Source organism: Bison bison, unplaced genomic scaffold (assembly GCF_000754665.1).
Source record: "Bison bison bison isolate TAMUID 2011002044 unplaced genomic scaffold, Bison_UMD1.0 scf7180017864525, whole genome shotgun sequence".
NCBI classification, from domain to species: domain Eukaryota; kingdom Metazoa; phylum Chordata; class Mammalia; order Artiodactyla; family Bovidae; genus Bison; species Bison bison.
The window spans coordinates 9,741,982-9,757,170 of NW_011495076.1; the positions used below are offsets into that span (position 1 = coordinate 9,741,982).

At 36.3% G+C, this 15,189-nt stretch overlaps 1 protein-coding gene across 1 annotated transcript in view; it reads left to right on the forward strand.

Annotated features, from left to right (window-relative positions):
- FOXP2 (forkhead box P2) overlaps positions 1-15,189 on the forward strand; it is a 656,652-nt gene that overhangs the window by 503,049 nt on the left and 138,414 nt on the right. Inside the window, exon 8 of the mRNA XM_010831196.1 lies at positions 10,799-10,873. Within this exon, the coding sequence (XP_010829498.1) occupies positions 10,799-10,873 (75 nt within the window). The remainder of the gene's footprint in view (positions 1-10,798; positions 10,874-15,189) is intronic.

Sequence of the window (15,189 nt, forward strand, 5' to 3'; positions counted from 1 at the left end):
GTCACTTGGACTGCAAGGAGATCCAACCAGTCCATTCTGAAGGAGATCAGCCCTGGGATTTCTTTGGAAGGAATGATGCTAAAGCTGAAACTCCAATACTTTGGCCACCTTGTGCGAAGAGTTGACTCATTGGAAAAGACTCTGATGCTGGGAGGGATTGGGGGCAAGAGGAGAAGGGGACGACAGAGTATGAGATGGCTGGATGGCATCACTGACTCGATGGACGTGAGTCTGAGTGAACTCTGGGAGTTGGTGATGGACAGGGAGGCCTGGCATGCTGCGATTCATGGGGTCGCAAAGAGTCAGACACGACTGATCAACTGATCTGATCTGATCTGAACCAGATGGCCTTAGCACATGGCACAAACATGGTCCACTGGAGAAGGGAATGGCAAACCACTTCAGTATTCTTGCCTTGAGAACCCCATGAACAGTATGAAAAGGCAAAAAGATAGGACACTGAATGATGAACTCTCCAGGTCGGTAGGTGCCCTATATGCTACTGGAGATCAGTGGAGCAATAATTCCAGAAAGAATGAAGAGATGACGCCAAAGCGAAAACAACACCCAGTTGTGGATGTGACTGGTGATGGAAGTAAAGTCCGATGCTGTAAAGAGGAATGTTGCATGGGAACCTGGAATGTTAGGTCCATGAATCAAGGTAAATTGAAATTGGTCAAACAGGAGATGGCCAGAGTGAACGTCAACATTTTAGGAATCAGTGAAATAAAATGGACTGGAATGGGTGAATTTAACTCAGATGACCATTATATCTACTACTGTGGGCAAGAATCCCTTAGAAGAAATGGAGTAGCCATCACAGTCAACAAAAGAATCCTAAATGCAGTACTTGGATGCAATCTCAAAAATGACAGAATGATCTCTATTAATTTCCAAGGCAAACCATTCAATATCACAGTAATCCAAGTCTATGGATTTGGTGGCTCAGATGGTAAAGCATCTGCCTACAATGCAGGAGATCCGGGTTCAATCCCTGGGTCAGGAAGATCTCCTGGAGAAGGAAATGGCAAGCCAGTCCAGTATTCTTGCCTGGAAAATCCCATGGACAAAGGAGTCTGGTAGGCTATAGTCCATGGAGTCACAGAGTTGGACATGACTGAGCAACTTCACTTTAACCCAAGTCTATTCCCCGACCCGTAATGCTGAAGAATCTGAAGTTGAATGGTTCTATGAAGACCTACAAGACCTTATAGAACTAACACCCAAAAATGATGTCCATTTTATTATAGGGGACTGGAATGCAGAAGTAGCAAGTCAAGAAATACCTGGAGTAACAGGCAAATTTGGCCTTGGAGTACAGAATGAAGCAGAGCAAAAGCTAATAGAGTTTTGCCAAGAGAACACACTGGTCATAGCAAACACACTCAAAGATTCTACCACTGCACATGACCAGGTGGTCAATACAGAAATCTGATTGATTATATTCTTTGCAGCCAAAGATGGAGAAGTTCTATACAGTCAGCAAAAACAAGACTAGGAGCTGACTATGGCTCAGATGATGAACTCCTTATTGCCAAATTCAGACTTAAATTGAAGAAAGTAGGGAAAACCACTAGACCATTCAGGTATGACCTAAATAAAATCCCTTATGATTATACAGTGGAGGTGACAGAGTATTAGAGCTGATAGACAGAGTGCCTAATGAACCATGGATGGAGGTTCGTGACACTGTACAGGAGGCAGGGATCAAGACCATCCTCAAGAAAAAGAAATCAAAAAAGGATCAACGATTGTCTGAGGAGGTCTTACAAATAGCTTTGAAAGGAAGAGAAGCAAAAGGCAAAGGGGAAATAGTAAGATATACCTATCTGAATGCAGAATTCCAAAGAATAGCAAGGAGAAATAAGAAAGCCTTCCTCAGTGATCAACGCAGAGAAATAGAGGAAAACAGTAGAATGGGAAAGACTAGAGATCTCTTCAAGATTTTAGAGATACCAAGGGAACATTTCATGAAAAGATGGGCACAAAATAAAGGACAGAATGATATGGACCCAACAGAAGAAGATGATATTAGAAGAGGTGTCAAGAATACACAGAAGAACTGTACAAAAAGATCTTCATGACCCAGATAATCACGATGGTGTGATCACTGACCTAGAGCCAGACATCCTGGAATGCGAAGCCAAGTGGGCCTTAGGAAGCATCACTAAGAACAAAGCTAGCAGAGGTGATGGAATTCCAGTTGAGCTATTTAAAATCCTAAAATATGATGCTGTGAAAGTGCTTCACTCAATATGCCAGCAAATTTGGAAAACTCGGCAGTGGCCACAGGACTGGAAAAGGTCAGTTTTCATTCCAATCCCAAAGAAAGGTAATGCAAAAGAATGATCAAACTACCACAAAATTGCACTCATCTCACATGCTAGCAAAGTAATGCTCAAAATACTCCAAGCCAGGCTGCAACAGTATGTTCACCTTGAATTTCCAAATGTTCAAGCTGGATTTAGAACAGGCAGAGGTGCCATAGATCAAATTGCCAACATCTGTTTGATCATTGAAAAAGCAAGAGAGTTCCAGAAAAACACCTACTTTTGCTTTGTTGACTATGCCAAAGCCTTTAACTGTGTGGATCACAACAAACTGTAGAAATTTCTGAAAGAGATGGAATACCAGACCACCTGACCTGCCTCTTGAGAAACCTGTATGCAGATCAGGAAGCAACAATTAGAACTGGACATGGAACAACAGACTAATCCTTTCCCTAATCTGGAAAGGATTACATCAAGGCTCTATATTGTCACCATGCTTATTTAACCTATATGCAGAGTACATCATGAAAAATGCTGGACTGGATGAAGCACTAACTGGAATCAGGCTTGCCGGGAGAAATATCAATATCCTCAGATATGCAGATGACACCACCCTTATGGTAGAAAGCAAAGAAGAACTAAAGAGCCTCTTGATGAAAGTGAAAGAGAGTGAAAAAGTTGACTGAAAACTCAACATTCAGAAAACTAAGATCATGGCATCCAGTCCTATCACTTCATGGCAAATTGATGGGGAAGCATTGGAAACAGTGAGAGACTATATTTTTGGGCTCCAAAATCACTGCAGGTGGTGATTGCAGCCATGAAATTAAATGATGAATTCTCCTTGGAAGAAAAGCTATGCCCAACCTAGACTGCCTATTAAAAAGCAGAGAGATTTACCAACTTTACCAGCAAAGGTCTGTCTAGTTAAACCTGTTTTTTTCCAGTAGTCATGTATGGATGCTAAAGTTGGAATATAAAAAAAAGCCGAACACTGAAGCATTGATGCTTTTGAACTGTGGTGTTGGAGAAGACTCTTGAGAGTCCCTTGGACTGCAAGAGATCCCACCAGTCCATCCTAAAGAAATCAATCCTGAATATTCATTGGAAGGACTGATGCTGAAGCTGAAACTCCAATTCTTTGGCCACCTAATGCTAAGGACTGATTCATTTGAAAAGACCCTGATGCTGGCAAAGATTGATGGTGGGGGGAGAAGGGGTCAACAGAGGATAAGATGGTTAGTTGGCATCACCAACTCAGTGGACATGAGTTTGAGTAAACTCTGGGAGTTGGTGATGAACAGGGAGGCCTGGCGTGCTGTAGTCCATGGTTTCTCAGAGTTGGGCACGACTAGTTGACTGAACTGAACCGAACTGAGAACGACCTCCTTAGACGATCTCAGTGACAACACATCACTGCTTGCGTAAGATCTCAGACCTCCCTGAACTTAAAGCTTATACTATACTCAAATATTTGCTGTAAATAGCTACCTGCATATCCTGCAGTCACCTCCAATGTAGTATTTCCAAATGAAGCAAATCCTCTTAATTTTTGTTTTATTTTGTTGTCTTGTGTCCTCTTAACTTTCTGGTGACATCACAATCTACTTCCAGTGTCCTTCACTCTTTCATTCTGTCACTCAGATAATTTTCAAATCAGAAGTTAGCCTCTTCTCAAAATGAGTACTGTTTTCTCACTTTGACTGCTCTTGATTTGGTCCACACCATAATTAACTTTCCAGTAAATCTCTGGGCATCTTAGGCCACCATCTATCAGGTCCCAGTTCTAGTCTAAGCCCACACCCTCAGGCTTTTGGAATGTCTCCTTAAAAGAAAATCTGCTCTTCCCTTTACCTCAGGGGATGATAGAAATTCTCTTTGTCTTATGTGCAGAACTTTCCATAGTCTGAGTTTACCAGTCTTCTCTCTCATCCTCTCTCCCTATCCATCTCACATTTGAGCCACACCCACATGATCACATTTGTCAAGTGCAATTCTAAGTCTTTTAGATTATCTCTTTCTTCCTTTCCAGGTCTTTCTTTTTCAAGTAATAAAGTTCTCATTCTTAATACATTCTTTCAATATAGTGGAACTGTTCTTTTTATGTCTTAGTACATTTCTCTCTAATGTTGAGTCTCAGTGTGGGATCCATGGGTAGATTCAGGAGGTCAATGAACATGAATGGAAGAAAAAGTATTCTCATTTTCATTTCTAATTAAAACTTAATATTTTATTCTATTACAAATGTAGGTAACAAACCACAGGAAGATTGGCATTGTCTATGACCTTGTTTTACAGTGTCATAAAAAAATATGAGAGATGTTTTCATATTACATTACAGCTGGCAAAAATATCTAGAAGTATTAGTTATGCTTATTACTACTTAAAATTATAGTGGCTATTAACCTGACATTATGTCTTATTATGTAATGTATTCACAAATAAGCACATTGATTAATATTTACAAACCCAGCTTTTTAAATATTTTGATAATTGAATTTTGATATAACTGATTTCCTTCCTAACTTCTTATATTTTATTTTATATAATTAAATTTTCTTTCTGAGGAAATTTGTCAGATTGGCAAATTTCTGAGGAAATTTGTCAGATTGGCAAATTTCTGAGGAAATTTGTCAGATTGGCAAAGAGGTTCAAGATGCCAATATCACACTTAGTTGTATCCTAGTTTACAAGGCTATTCTTCCCACTCTCCTCTGGAACCAGAGATGATTTTCTTTTATTTTTATATCTACATAGATAATGTAGCTTATAGCACATAGTAGGTTCTTAAGTATTGAATGACTGAATAATAGAATAAGAGAGTGAAAACTTACCTGTCATACAAGTATCTTGAACACAGAAGACAGTATTTCTCCAAGTGTAATCATGGGAGCTCTAAATCACAGTTCTCAAGACACTTGAAAAATGCATACTCGTGGATTTGGAATCTGATTGTCTAGAATTTTTGAATCTAGATGTCTAACCTTGAATTCTTAATTATTACAGTTTATCCAGACATTATTTACATGCTAAAGTTTGAGAATCTGTAGGTTTCATGATGCACAGCAGCCTTAAAAAAATAAATAAAAGCATGACCTTTGTAAATATTATCACCTCCCTGGGCTTTATTTTCCTTCTCTGCAAAGTGGTTCTTTAATGGCTGTACTGTATTCTCCTCGCTATATCATATAGGTTTTGTAGTCAGTACCACAGAAGGAAATAAGATAGTCTTACTGCTTGTTGAGAATGAAGAGTCTTCAGGCGTGTGCTCATATTGGTTTGGTTCTCCAGGGTGTGTTGTCCTTCTACTCACTGACTGATTTCAAATGATACACCTCCTACTCTGATCCACTGATCTTATGAAATACTCACAGTGTTTCCCAGGCAGTAGTTCTCTTTTCTTCACCTCCTCTGTCAAAGCTGGGCAGATTTTAATCTGTTTTTCAGAGATGGGCAGATTCAAACACAATATTTTGAATTTGCAAAGCCAACATGTATCATCCTGGTACAACCCTGGCCACACTGTCCTTTGGATAACTTCTCTCAGATTTGATGAATGTATTAAAAACAGACAACCAAACCAACAAACAGAACAGTCAGAGTAGAGGAAAGGCCACTCAACCGTTTAATTTTATTCTTGTTTCATATTAGGTCAGGAGGGTCCACAATTCTTGACTGGACAAAGACTTTTTAAAAAAATGTTTGCACCTTTAAAATGTAGATCATTATTCCATTCATATATCATTTTGTCCCAAATTTTATAAGACACTAAATTTGTAAACATATTAAAGAAAAATTTTATCCCATTTTCAGCCAACCTCAAAAAATTGTAATTTAAAAATATGTTCAATGTTCCTCACAGCACTGTTTATAATAGCCAGGACATGGAAGCAACCTAGCTGTCCATCAGCAGATGAATGGATAAGAAAGCGATGGTACATATACACAATGGAATATTACTCAGCCATTAAAAAGAATACATTTGAATCAGTTCTAATGAGGTGGATGAAACTGGAGCCTATTATACAGAGTGAAGTAAGCCAGAAAGAAAAACACAAATATAGTATACTAACGTATATATAGGGAATTTAGAAAGATGGTAACAATAACCCTGTATACGAGGCAGCAAAAGAGACACTGATGTATAGAACAGTCTTTTGGACTCTGTGGGAGAGGGAGAGGGTGGGATGATTTGGGAGAATGGCATTGAAACATGTATAATATCATATATGAAATGAGTTGCCAGTCCAGGTTCGATGCACGATACTGGATGCTTGGGGCTGGTGCACTGGGACGACCCAGAGGGATGGTATGGGGAGGGAGGAGGGAGGAGGGTTCAGGATGGGGAACATGTGTATACCTGTGGCAGATTCATGTTGATATATGGCAAAACCAATACAATATTGTAAAGTTAAAAAATAAAATAAAAAAAAGAAAAAGAAAGCTACCATAAAAAAAAAAGTATGTTCATTTGTTAGGAAAGATCAACTTATAATACTTTCCTGTTTTTCTATGAAAAATATACCATCATCAACTTTGTAGAAATTATATTATTTCTTAAAAGTCACTTAACTTTGTCACTGAATGCAAACACTCTCATATTAACTTTTTGCTTTGCCACACCAGGTTTCTAAGGAGAAACAAATATTTTTTTTTAATAGTGATTATTTTTTTCTTTCTTTTTAATATTTTTTATTTATATGGAAGATACTTTGATTTATATCATAAAGTCTAATAGTAATGGAAAGTTATTTGAATGCAGATAGAATGTCTTGGGAAATTTTGCATCCTTTACAGTGTTTTCTATATACAGTAGAATTTTAATAATTTTTTATTTGAAAAAAATTGAATGTTCTGAAGCAATAATGATAGCTAATAAATAGTAATAAGTACATAACTAAGAGACATTAAGCATATGGATACTAGCGGTGTTCTAAGTACTTTGTAAATCAGTGTATTTAATGACCTTAGAACCTTGTTATTTACTATTCCCTTTCTGGACAGAAAGGTATGCATATGTGCTAAGTATGCTTCATAGTCATGTCTGACTCTTTGCAACCCTAAGGACAACAGCCTGCCAGGCTCCTCTGTCCTCAGGGATCTCCAGGCAAGAATACTGGAGTGGGTTGCCATGTCCTTCTCCGGGGGATCCTCCTGACTCAGGGATCAAACCAGCATCTCTATGTCTCCTGCATTGGCAGACATGTTCTTTACTACTAGAGCCACCTGGGAAGCTGGACAGAGAGGAAGGAGAGCTAAGTAACTTACTCAAGGTCACACTCCTAATAAGTGTTGAGTCAGGACCTGAACCCTAGAAGACTGTCTCCAGACCCAGTGCTCTCATTTCCAACACAGAACGATTTACTCTTTATTGTTTTAACGGAAAATTGCAATGATCCATATTTAATGGAAGAATAGATTCCCTCTGAAGTTAATGTTGAAAGCCCATTCCAGTACATTGTCATGGCCTTTTCACTCTTAAAATGTTCTTTGGTGCTTATCTGAAACAGATGCAAACACTTAAAACATCCATTCATATTGTGTTTCCCTGTGATTTGCTGGACCATGTCAGGTTGCCTCCAATGACTGTATGATTTCATTTGCCTTGCTACCCTTTTACAGACCTGCAACCTCATGGATTTGTTCAAGCATAGTTGGTTGGAGGTTGATTAGCATCTCTTGCCAACATTCTGTCTCCTTCTGTTGTAGAGAGCTCTAGGACAGCCAGGAGAAGCTTGGTGGGTTTTTTCAAAGCAGTTTCTTCAACCAAGCTTTTTGGCAAGACGTGATGATGGGCTAATGGCAGTGCAGTTTACTCGCACATCCTTTTAACTCCTGGAGTTACTAATTGGGAGTTACTTAAAAGACTTTACCTTTTAAACGGTTTACTTTTTTCCAAGGTATTGTTCTTCAGTAAACATAAGATTAAGTTGACTTTCTCTTTTTACAAATTTTGATTTTTGACTTTTTATTGCTTGTTCAACTCTCTTGATTGTTTAAACTTATAATTTTGCATGCAAAATGACTGCACAGAAGTGTCACTGCAAGTCCATACTGTGGGACAGTCCTATCTCTTTTATCTCCAAGGATAGATTAATGACAGTATCATTTTTATTTGCTGTATTTTTATCTCCAGCAACAGGAATGATTTGGCACTGTCAGCTGATGATTGCTTTGGTTAAACAAAGTTTCGGATTAACAAAAATATGCAATGGCTTCAGAAGGTCCTTTAGAATTTTGTTTGTCAAAGTTACCTCAGTGGTTATTGGTTGAAATCATATTGTGTAAATTTTTGAGACACAATTAAAGAAGATATGTTTGGATTATACTTAGATTTACTAAAATTACATTTATGAGTCATTTGAGCTGAGAATGGAGAAAATTCTCACAGTGATGCTTCAGGCTGCTCTCAACCCATAACTGCAATCTGTAGAAGTAGCAAAAATCTCCCTCTTACAGTGAAATCCTTCAGATAATTTTGGCACCTATATTCTTTAAATGGTGCCTACACCATTTTATTCCATAGCATCTTTTGTGTATTTTTATCAATATACTTGTATCTGGTCTGGAAATGTCCTGTTTTTTAGTCATCTCTAAATCTTCCCTCAGAGCTTGTGATTGGGATGGCAAACCTCCAGCACCCAACATGTTTTGTCTGTGTTGGAGACACAAAGTACAATATTTAAGTTGAGTGCTCTTGAAAGAGCTTAAGGTGATGTTGCTTACTTACGGAATTTCATTTTCAGCACTAAATATAAATAGTGTTGAGGTACTTTTGGAGTTCTAACCATTTTTGGTTTTAGGTAGACAAATGTCGATCTGAGCATTTTTTGTTAGTTGGTTCATTTCTGTGGTATGGAGTAGCATTTCTTTTCTTTTTTTTTTTTTTTTTTTAATTTTCAGATGTGTATGACCTTGTTAAATAGCGGTCCAAAAATCATGTGGCTTGTTTTGATTTTAACCAAAGTTACAGCTGCCTAACTGTAAAGCAGTCAGTTTCTCTTATTATGACTAGTTCTTCAACTTGTACTGTTTTAAATTGCCTGCAATTAGCATATTTCAACCTTATTTTTAGGTTTAAATTGCAGTGTGAGAGTGTACTCTCCTCTTAGCTAATTAGTGCTATCAAGGAACAGTAGGTTACCTCATTAGTACCATGTGCATTTAATTAAAGAAGAGAAAATTGGAGTTAACCTCATAGTTAATATTTTCACAGAGTGCTACAATGCCAACACCTTCAATTGGAGTCACACCCCTGTGTATCTAATTATTCACTGGTGCCAAATAAGGTTAGCAAGGGTACTACAAGGCTGTTGACAAAATAATTTAGATGAAAACGTGTTTGTTGGATTCTGACAGCAAAATATAACTTGAACATATTTTCCTCATCTGCCAGTGTCAGGTGACATACTTCTTCATAGGAAACTGGAGGAGAAGAATATTTGGGAAGCCATTTTTGTTTTTTTCTGTTTGAATTAAGGTTGCTCTTATCTTGAAAAAAAAATGACACATAGTCATGTAAAGCATATACAATCCGTTTCTTAAACAGAGTCCCTGAACTTCAGAGATGTATTTGAAAAGAATTATTTATAAGATGTAATATTTACATGCATCAAACCACTACAAATACTCCTTGACACCCCTACCACATTCCTCCTTGCTTTTCTTCTCTTCTGATATACTTATAATTTCCCTTGTGTATCTTACGAATGGGGATCATCCTTTCATATCATACATGAAGTCTAAGGATGTGTTGTCACATGGTCTATTCAAATGCAGTGTAATCCTTTTGCCCTTCAGACAAAATCTTTTGAAATGTCTAATACTACTTAGGTAAAAAATGACATTTCATGTCATTTATCAATAAATAATCACTTTACTTTTACAGATAAAATTGCAAACCGTTCATTTGAGTATATAGAGTAGTTTTCAATACAAATGACATAATTCAACAGGTTTTATCAGAGATTATGGAGTTTGGCTCCATAGTCTTAAATATATATTTAATGGCAATATTTGTGTTGTAGTAATGCAGAGCCTAGACAGTTTATTAAATGAGGTTCTTGTGATTGTTCTCACATTTCGTGACAAGACAGGCTTTATGTTCATTTATATTGGTTGTAATTGACGAGTCAACAGTTAGCTTGTGTGAAAAAGATAAAGTTTGAAGACAAATAGCAACCCGTACTCTAAAATCATAGTACCATTTAAAGTTGTGGGAGTATTTATTAACATTGGCTATAAGTTTAGCTTAGAAATGAGAAGATTCTTAAGTCAAGATCATGGTAGATCAATAATTTTTGTTAGTGATTAATTCATATGTTCAAGTATTCAAATTAACATCTGCCAAATCATTCCTAGTTTTAAAATGTATACTATTATTAGCTGTGATACAAAGGTGGGATAGTTTTATCTAGGTTGACCTATCAAAATAATAATCCAAAATAATTTTCTTAAATAATAATGTACATTATTAGCATAAGATTGGGGGAAAAAAGCCAACTCCTGATTCTCTTTGTTTAATCTAGGAATTGCTTCCAGAAACAAAATTATGTGTCTGTGGCCACTCTTCTGGTGATGGGCATCCTCACAACACATTTGCAGTAAGTTACACTGGACAATTAGAGATTCAGCTACTACATATAAGGCCGTAGACCCAACCCCACTAAATAGATGGTCTGTCATTTTCTGTTAGCCACTGCCATATAATCGTGAAGACGATCAAGAGATGACTAATGTTAAGGCACAGATGTAGTTTTTTTCTGCTGGCTCTTATATTCTTACTTCAATTATGTTTCATCGCTTATAGATCACAGTTTCTGTGAATTGATGACATTAAAGTTTACTTTACATATGTAAGAGTGTATGGCTGTTTCATCACTGTACTTTTCTTGAAACACTATGCTTTCTGGAACAGATTTAGGAATAATTTGATGAGATGTTATTGATATGCATAAAATAAATGGAGATTATACAATAAATATTTTAGGGAATTTTTGCTATTCTGAGTTCTGCAAGTTAACATATAAATATGCCAAGGCCTCTTTTTACATATTCTGTCACCGAGTATAATTTGTCTCTTTAGACTATAATATTCAATGAAAATTGCTTTTGTGACCCAATTCACATACCAGTTAGCCTTGGAAATGAATAGCAGTCCTGAAGTGGCCATTCAAGAATTTTTAAATAGAGCAACTTCATGTTTCTATTTAGCATGGACATTACCTGTATTCCTAAGGAATCTCTAAATATGTAAGTCATATATTTTCATTTATAGAATTTTTGATTGTTTCTTAAAGAATTGATGTAGTTTTTTAGGTTCTGTGGTCTAGAATATTCCTAAACTGTCTCACCCAAAAAATATTTTTTACTACCATATATGTAATATTTCTTAATTTATGATTGTAGACTCATAACCAAATAATAAAATAGAAATATCTAATTTCATACCTTGGTTAAAAAAAGAAAGATTTTTATCAATAAAAATAGTGTCAGATTAACATAGAATGCTATTCTTTGTGGAAAATATACAATCTTTAAACATTTTTTAAAACGTTAGATGCAAAGCAAAAATAGAAGTGAAAAAAGTGATAACATACTGTTTTATGGAAATACTGAATGCAGGGGCCTGGTAATAAATTTTGTACATGAAATTAGGATTTATAATAGTCTGAAATTACCTAGTTTAGGGTTTCATTCATTTTAATTCTAAAGTGTTGTCCTCCTAATAATAGTAATAACTTTTGAAAGAATAGCAACAATTAAGAAGTAGTGGCAAGTTTTGCTCAAATTATGTAAATTTATGTGAAAGACTAAAATAATCTTAATTTCTAAGTTTTTGCTGTATGTTTTGAAGAAAATAAATTTAAGTTAAACTTCAAAAATAGCTATGTATTTTAACTTAGTAAAGAAGATTAATTCAAAAATATACTTTAAAAATGCTGCATTAAAAGTTAAGCAGGCAGTATTCCTAATTGGTAACACTTTTTCCTAAAATAATCTCAATGGAAAAATTGTTTTCTTTAGCCTGAAGAGTAAGATGGCTTAACTAATAATATTTTGTTCTTTATGTAAATCTGCTTCTACCTTTAAAAAATTATTCTCTATTCTACTGACAGAAATATAAATTCATAGCATTATATCTTTTCACTGAAATGTTTTCTGAATGAAAACAAACTGTGGAGAAATTAAATAAATGGCCCACAAGTGTCGTGCAGTTCCTCAATGGCAAGCCTGAATTTATAGCCCAAGTTTGTGAGATCACCAATGTATTGGTCTTTCCAGGGGTATACCACGTCGTTCATGACTGCCTTGAATACTGTGTTGAACTAGAGTCTGAGATTATGCCATGTATTTGAGACTATAGTTAGTCTCCAAGGTAGAAAGCAAGCCAGCATAAATTAGCGAGGTCTTCTGTGGTTGGTGGGTAAAAAGAGCATGACAGTGCATGGATCGGGTGTTTACCATCCCTGAAGTGCACCAAATTTAATGTTTCAGATTAGTCACAGAGTGACTTTGCAAATGATGCTTCTGGACTTCACAGCACCAGGGAAACATTCAGTACTAAGTAGGGGCTTATTTCCTTTATTGATTATATTAGATGCAAACTTTTTGTGAGCTAAGATGGCTATATAATGTAATTTAAGATCCAGATGCAAACTAAAACAGACTATTATTTGTAGTTGACAGTTTCTGTGTGATGAGCATGGCTCTCTCTCTTAGTATTTGTTAAATTTTATTATTACTAATATGCTGGGGTGGTACTTGAGTAAGTCTGAACACCATGAGATTACTGGCTGCTACTGCTAAGTCACTTCAGTCGTGTCCGACTCCGTGTGACCCCATAGACGGCAGCCACCGAGCTCCCCCATCCCTGGGATTCTCCAGGCAAGAACACTGGAGTGGGTTGCCATTTCCTTCTCCAGTGCAGGAAAGTGAAAAGTGAAAGTGAAGTTGCTCAGTCATGTCCGATTCTTAGCGACCCCATGGACTGCAGCCTACGAGGCTCCTCCGTCCATGGGATTTTCCAGGCAAGAGTACTGGAGTGGGGTGCCGTTGCCTTCTCCGGAGATTACTGGAGACTACACTAATAGACTATGTATAATGTGCATCTACTAATTCATTGCAATTCTGGGCAGTAGTAATTGTACCCACAATTACTTATATCATCTCTACCTAAAAATTGTAAATCTTAAACTGATTCTACCTTTTTTTTTTTTTTTTAGGAAATCTTTGAGCTCCATAGGTTGTACATTTAATATTCTAAGAGTAACAATTTAATATTCTTATTATAAGTTTGAATTTTATAAGAGAAAGGCATTGAGTTCTGGTTTTAAAAGACATGAATATGAGAGTAAGTGAGTTTCCCTGTAAGAGGTCACTTATCAATACTTGCTTTTCACACTCAGTTTTTTCAAATGGCGTATATTTAACTCTAATCTGGCAAATTTTTAGTTTACTTTTCTTTCAGACTTTAGTAATAGTATTGATGCCTTTCTTTTTTCCCTGGCTACAATCCTAAATTTCACAACCTTTGGTTTCCCTGCCACATGGTAGTAACCCAAGTTCACTCCTCCAGAGATCAACCCTGTTGACACTTCATCTGCCTGAATGCCCTTATTAGCATCTACCTGCAGATAATGGCACTGTTAGTCTTTACTTCAGGTTTTTACACCTATAGGAATACTGTTTTACATAGGACTCTGCCTGTTGGCTCTAACTGTTAAGGCAATTATGCAGAATGCTCAGGCTTTGTCTTTGGGGTCTTAATTTCAAAACCTTTACCACTGGATCATGTGCATATTTTGATGAACAAAATTTGTTGGATCTATAAATTAAAAGTAAGACTTAGTTGGTCTTGGTCTAGCTGTTATGTATCACATTCAAATTAAATTACATTGACCACCTCGGGTCTTTTCCCCTACAGATCTTGACTCTATTATGATTGCCTCCTAAATGTTTCATTTTGATGGGAATTGTGGATTGGAGAAATTAAGGGAAAGAGGACAATGATGGTTTTAAGAATCTTTTTCTGTTCCAAATTTCTCTCTCTTTTTAGGCTTTCCATAAATGTTACCCAGTACCAAATAATCTGTCCTGTGGACTCTGGAATCAGCTTTCTAAATTGAATACTGGGTAATTACTTGACTTTTTTTAGCCTTATGTTTGCAATCTGTAAAATTAGGACAGATAGTAAAATTAGGTAGATAGTATCTACCTCATAGAGTGGTAATAGGTTTACATTTGATAACCCCAAAACCACTTAGCTTAATGACTAACACACAGAAAGTATGCAGTAGATGTCTGACTTGATCGGTATCCCTGGTATCATCAATATACTCTTGCTTGGACCAAAGAGGCAATTCTGTTTGACATAAATTTAAATATGTATTGATATTTGGTATTAACACTAAGCAAGAGGTTTTGGATATTAACTTATACCATGACCAAGATGGAAATGTTGCTTATTGAGTGGAAAATACTCATTAATTTAAGTCACACACTAATTTTTTCACTCACAAAAATCAGTTATCTAAATATTTTCTGATTTGTTAAGCTGAGTGAAAGAGAAAGAACCCTGCCTCACAGGACCTAAACGATGTCCTCTGGCAGTCAAAGAAAATCATGGGAAAAGAATGTTAGCAAAAGTGATTGTACCATTAGCTGTCTGTATCCAGCCAGAACACATGAAAATAAGGAATTAGGGAATGCATGTGGAGTGCCAGTTTATCACCAATTAATTTCTTCCCTTTTCTGTTATAAATGTATTAGCAGAGATTAACCAAGAATTAGAGATAAATTACTACTTAGTAGTGGTGTTGATAATTTTAACTAACAAGCTGGAGACAATTAACCAGATGGGATAATGTTGTGGTAAATTTTTTGGAAACTCCTTCCTATAAAACCTGTATTGCAAGAT